The sequence below is a fragment of the Bidens hawaiensis genome, unplaced genomic scaffold, assembly GCF_021521415.1.
Source record: "Bidens hawaiensis isolate Kalapana, Puna unplaced genomic scaffold, B.hawaiensis_p1.1 tig00013810_1, whole genome shotgun sequence".
Lineage (NCBI taxonomy): Eukaryota > Viridiplantae > Streptophyta > Magnoliopsida > Asterales > Asteraceae > Bidens > Bidens hawaiensis.
The window spans coordinates 517,031-522,889 of record NW_027492181.1 but is presented as its reverse complement, the minus strand read 5'-3'; the positions used below and the strand labels follow the sequence as shown (position 1 = coordinate 522,889).

General features: G+C 38.6%; 1 protein-coding gene across 1 annotated transcript; it reads right to left on the bottom strand.

Annotated features, from left to right (window-relative positions):
• Window positions 1–420: 420 nt before the first annotated feature.
• Window positions 421–4,017, bottom strand: LOC143545078 (serine/threonine-protein kinase BRI1-like 2). The gene has a single exon (XM_077037027.1). It carries the CDS (start codon window positions 3,890–3,892, stop codon window positions 578–580), a length of 3,315 nt encoding a protein of 1,104 aa, XP_076893142.1. The 5' UTR covers window positions 3,893–4,017; the 3' UTR covers window positions 421–577.
• Window positions 4,018–5,859: the final 1,842 nt, after the last annotated feature.

Genomic DNA, 5,859 nt, shown 5'->3' with positions numbered 1-5,859 from the left:
CTAGTACTCGAGACATCCTAATTAACTGTTCAAAATAATAAATCTAAACAATAAAGATGGGACAAGATGCGGTCAAAGTGCACACTTTTGTACCCCTCCATTTCACATTCTTCTTGTCCATCGAAATCATTCCCCTGATCATTATATCTTCGCTTGGCGTGCAAAACATTTTGCTAGCTTTTACCACACTTTAATTATTATTATTATTATTATTATTATTATATATAAAAACAAACATATGCTATCATTAATATTTTGTATCCGTTAACAATAATGTTTATCGATTAAACCATGTTGTTTTTGGATATTTTCCTGTTGTTTTTCTAAGTCAATAGTTACAGGTTAATTTCTTTTACAAATTCTGTTAAGATGGATCAAACCGGATCATGAAGACGAGCGTCAATATCTTTGACGTTAGATAAAAAAAACAAAAAAAAACCGTACTTCATATTAAAATACAAAGCAGATATCAAACTATTACATTAATTAACATCGTTATATTACCTTATACTCGACGAAGAACGGTCATGATACAGCAAATTTACCCTAGCTAAATCGTGTACATGAAGAAAAAAATTCAAGTAACAAGAGGTTTAGGCAGATGAAGGTCTCTTAGCAATGTCACTACTTGGAGCATATTTGGCCTTCTTGAAGGAAAATCATCAACACATTGCAATGTTATTTCAAGAAACCTAACTAGTTCCTTCACATACTCTTTTTCGTGTTCTTCATGTTCCGCTAACAATTCAGCGTCAATAACTTCTCTAGAACTCCCTTCGCGAACCTTCATTTTTGTCCACCCGACTAAATTTGTATCACCAAAATCCTCTTTATCCGTCGGTCGTTTCCCACTTAAGAGTTCCAAAAATACTACACCTAATGAATACACATCCCCCTTTGCGGTGCACCTAAAGCTTTGGTAGTACTCAGGTGGGACGTATCCGGGCGTTCCAGCTAGCGTGCTAACACTCAAATGCGTGTCTAGGGCGTTTATTAGCCTCGCCATCCCGAAATCCGACACATGAGCCTCCATTTCATGGTCTAGTAGCACATTGCTTGATTTCATATCGCGATGGATGATATGAGGGATACAATTATGGTGTAAGAAGCATAGCCCTTTCGCCGCCCCTCTAGCTATCCTTTTCCTTTCTTCCCAACTCAAAATCCTATGATTTGGTGCACCCTTCATTGATCTTCGATGAAGCATCTCGTCAAGACTACCAAACTCCATGAATTCATATACCAAGAGTCGCTCTTCACCAATCTTGCAATACCCTAACAACGGTACGAGGTTTTTGTGGTTTATTTTCCCTAGGGTTTCCATCTCAGCCATGAACTCGCGATCGCCTTGACAACTCAAGCGGACGAGTTTCTTGATCGCGACACTCGATCCATCCTTTAGTTTTGCTCTAAAAACTTCCCCAAATCCACCACAGCCAATCAGACTCTCTGATGAGAATCCGTTAGTGGCTTCAATTAGTTGTGAAAATTTAAGTTTTCGCAACTGTCTCTGAAACGTTGCAACGTTTATACTCAACGGCTCTTTCTCCTTCTCGATCTTCCACGTTGTGGCAGAACGAGAAGCTTGTAGTTGTTCAAGCAACTTCTGTTCTTCAACCACCTTCCGCTTTACTCGCATAGCAATGGCCCAAACGATTAACAAACATACTATCGCAACCAAGATAAGAATTCCCATTATAATGTTGTTAGCCCAAGTTTTAGCCGACTGCCGCCTACCACCACCATCACCACCAGGATCCGCCACCGGGTTATTCACCGTGCTACATTCTTCCAAGGGGACACCACATAATCCTGAATTATTTGCATACTGACTCTCCGGGAGCGTACTAAGTTGCCCCCTTGTGGGGATTTGCCCCGTTAACTCGTTGTTTGAAAGATCAATCTGGACCAAAAACGTTAGATTGGAAAATGATTCCGGGATATGGCCTTGAAGCCGATTATGTGATGCATCGAAAACACCCATATTTTTCAAATGTCCAAGTGTCGCGGGAATCTCGCCAGAGAGCTGGTTATGAGACAACACAAGAACTTGCAAAGCAATCATTTCTCCAAACTCATCCGGGATATTCCCGCCAAGATCATTATAAGAGAGATCAAGATACTCCAAGGTTTGATACTGAGTAAACATGCTTAAAATTGGACCGGAATACATTCTTCTAAAGTCACATGTTCTCAATGTGGGAACCTGTAATAATCTTTCCGGTCGGATTCCAGCAAACTCCAGTAAGCCACCGACTCCTTTACAAGAATTTCCAACATTTCGGACAAAAACTATGGTATTACCGGATAGAATTCCGATCAAAGATTTTGCTCCGACATGCCTACCGATTCGTGATGGGATTTCACCAGTTAACTTATTACTATTCAAATCTAACCAAACAAGACTGCTGCAGTTCCCCAGTTCCGTCGGAATGCTGCCACTCAGGCTATTATTTGCTAGTTGCAACACCGCCAGCCTCGATAACAAGCCAAATTCTGGTGGGATTTCTCCGGAAATCGAGTTGCTTGTGAGTGAAATCCATTCAAGATTGCTACAATTCAGCAACTCCACCGGAATATTCCCTGTGAGGTGATTATTGTTGAGAATAAGATCTTTCAAGTTCTTGCATTTCCCCAATTCTACTGGAATATTCCCTTCTAGTCCGTTGTACCATGCGAAAAACTGCTCCAAATTCTCTAGATTTCCAAAAGAACCTGGGATTTTACCCTGGAGGTAATTCAAGCTCAAATCAATAGACTTTAGCTTCCAGCATCGTGAAAAATCCTCGGGGATTGTGCCGGATAACAAATTGTCCGGCACTCTGAGCTCTTCGAGTGAAGATGCTCCAGGACATATCCCAGACGGGATGGTTCCTGAGAGCATATTAGAGCTAAAATCCACCACCTTCAACTTCTCACAATATGAAATCGTGACTGGAAACAGTCCAGAAATGTTGTTGTTACTCATAATTAATCGTTCTAACGAACCCATGTTTGTAAACATTGAATCCGGGAGCGGACCCGTCAGATTATTATTGGAAAAGTCAAGAACTTGAAGCCAAGAACACGAAGATAACCAACTTGGTACTGCCCCAGTAATGTTATTTGATGAAAACCCTAATTCCATAAGTGATCCACAAAGATTATCCAACTCATCTGGAATCCAACCAGTGAGAAGATTATGGGACAAATCTAAAATTTGTAAACTTTTTAGATTCCCCAAAGATCTTGGAATGTTCCCGGTGATCAAATTGTACGAAAGATTCAGATTTATGAGGTTGGTGTAGTTTGAAATTGCTAGAGGAATGGTTCCAAAGATGCTATTAGAAGAAATGTCAAGAACTTTAACAGAATCTTGGTTCGATACGAGGTTTTCGGGTAACGAACCGGTTAGATTGTTCTTGGAAAGATTAATGACAACAAGATTCTTGAATTTGACTAGAAGGTTATCAAAAATTAGACCTTTGATCCCACAATTAGATAATTGAATTTCTTGTAACCCTGATGGAAGTTGAGATAAAGAAGTGGAGTTTATGAATAAATGAGGGTTTTCCGAAAGATTCAAGACGGTTAACATGTCTAAAGATGATAAAGGATCGAAAGGTATGGTACCCGCAAGGTAAGACTCGCCCAGGTCGAGTCCACTGACTCGACCTGACGTGCATGTGACTCCAAGCCACTTGCATGGGGATTTACTGAGTTGCCAGGTTGAGAAGACTTCGTTTGGATCGTTTTGGATCATGTTTTTGAACTGGATTAGAGCTTCGGAATCGGTTCTAATGGCTGATAATGAGTTGTAGGGGCTTGGTTTGTGTGTGGAAGCGGAGTTGAGAAAGATGGTGATGAGGGATATGAATGTGTAAAGGTAGAGATGCAATGTGTTCATCTCCATTGGAGAATTCAGAATTGAGGTGCTGAGCAAAGAAGATTTAAAAGGTGGTGTATTTATATAACAAAATGAAAACTTTAAAATGTATTATAAATCAAAAGAATATTCAACTGTATATAATAAAATAAATATTAGTTAAAAGTTCATGCCATGACTGTTTTACAAGTGGCCTTGCTATATGCATTACGTCTTTAGAAAAAAAATAATTACTATTATTATTTAAATATATAGTATTCAACCTTTCTTTTAATGTATTGAGTATTGACACTTTTTATTTCTTTTCAATTCGGTTTATCCAAAAGTTAATGATTGAAAAAATAGAAAATAGAATACACATATATATATATGGCGTGCCGATCCTCCTCATCATTTGATTGACCCCATTGAGCAATTACTGATCACACAAAAAAAACTCACTTTTATTTTTCCTTTTTGCCCTTAAGTTACTAAATTTGGGCTCTTTTTTAAATATTGTATTTGGCGATACAAATATGTCAATGGTAAAAATCTAAATGCACTGGTTCATGATGCCATTTCTATTTATAAGTTAAGAATTATTATAACAAAATGTTGTCACAAGCAACCGCCTAGATCGATAAATATGAAGATCGTCGCAACAATAAAGAAGATAGAGCTAAGTCACACCTTGTCTTCTTCATTTTTTGTTGAGGCTGTAAAATATCTAGAAAAACTCAGTAGAAGATGTCTAAGGCCGAAGCATCGATCGGGACCTCTCTTCAACGCTCAACACAATCTAAAATTAATCATAATCGATACCATTCTAAATTTATCGTATTTCCTAGATAATGTGATGGGTAATAAATGGTAATTAGGAAAGAAGCCTATCCAAAGTTGGATCATGCCCCTTTATATTGTACACGGACATGCCAACCAAAAAATAAAGAACTCTTATTAAAAGTATACAAGGGTTTGTACATACATTAACATACATCGCCACCTCCATGCATCGATGGGGATGCGAGCTGCGAGGTGAGTGTGGTCATATCGGTGAACACGTGTTTTTAGGGTGGAATGGGTTTAGCAACAACCGGAAATATGGACAATCATCTTATTTTGTAGGCTCAACTTGATAGAATTTTTAGCGACCCGAATTTTCTAGCTTGCATTTCACAACATAACGCTTCGGCCTCCTCGAGCAAGGGATCAACGAAGAATGATGATATTTTGGACCAAGATGACATGGACGAGGAAAAGAATGAAGATATTTTGGCTTGCTACTCTTATGTTAGGTTGAAACGGTTGTTTTGTATTTTACCTTAACTATCTAGACGATGTTTATCTAATTTTATGATATATATATCTGTGTGTGTGTGTGTGCATGAAAATTGTTGGAACGATTGTTTGGACAAGAGTTTTTGTATTATAGAAAATCTAGAAATTTTGGAAATTCTCTTGGAATACAGAAAAATTCTAAGAAAACTGGACTGGACCTTTAGCGGCGATTTTGATCAATAACGGCAACAGACGTCGCCACTATTAGGTGGACCTATTCGCTGCAAGGTGTGGTCATTAGCCGCAAAAGATGTTGCTGACTGTTATCCGAACCTATTAATGGCGACGTTTGGTCATTAACGGCGACCATTAGTCATAGAGGCGAAAGTGTGGTCATTAGCGACGAACCTAGCAGCGACCCAATAATGACGACATGTCGCCGCTAAAACTATCAGTGGCGACATTTTGGACATTTGGCGGCGATTTTTGTCGCTGCTATTGAGCACTTTTTTGTAGTGAGGGAATTATGGGCATAGAAAGCGATGAAAAGGAGTAGGGCACGTTGCAGTTGCGATGAAATTGTTCGATGCAATTATAAACCCTAAATACATTGTATCGGTGAGACTTTACGGGCATACTTATGCTATGCATAAGATCGATAACCAAACAAAGTTGAACGATAAAATCAAATAACATTAGTAATTTACCATTTTAATATATATTATAATTGTATCATA

Coding starts and splice junctions, on each gene's coding strand:
- LOC143545078 (XM_077037027.1), bottom strand. CDS start 3,892: ATGGAGATGAACACATTGCATCTCTACCTTTACACATTCATATCCCTC.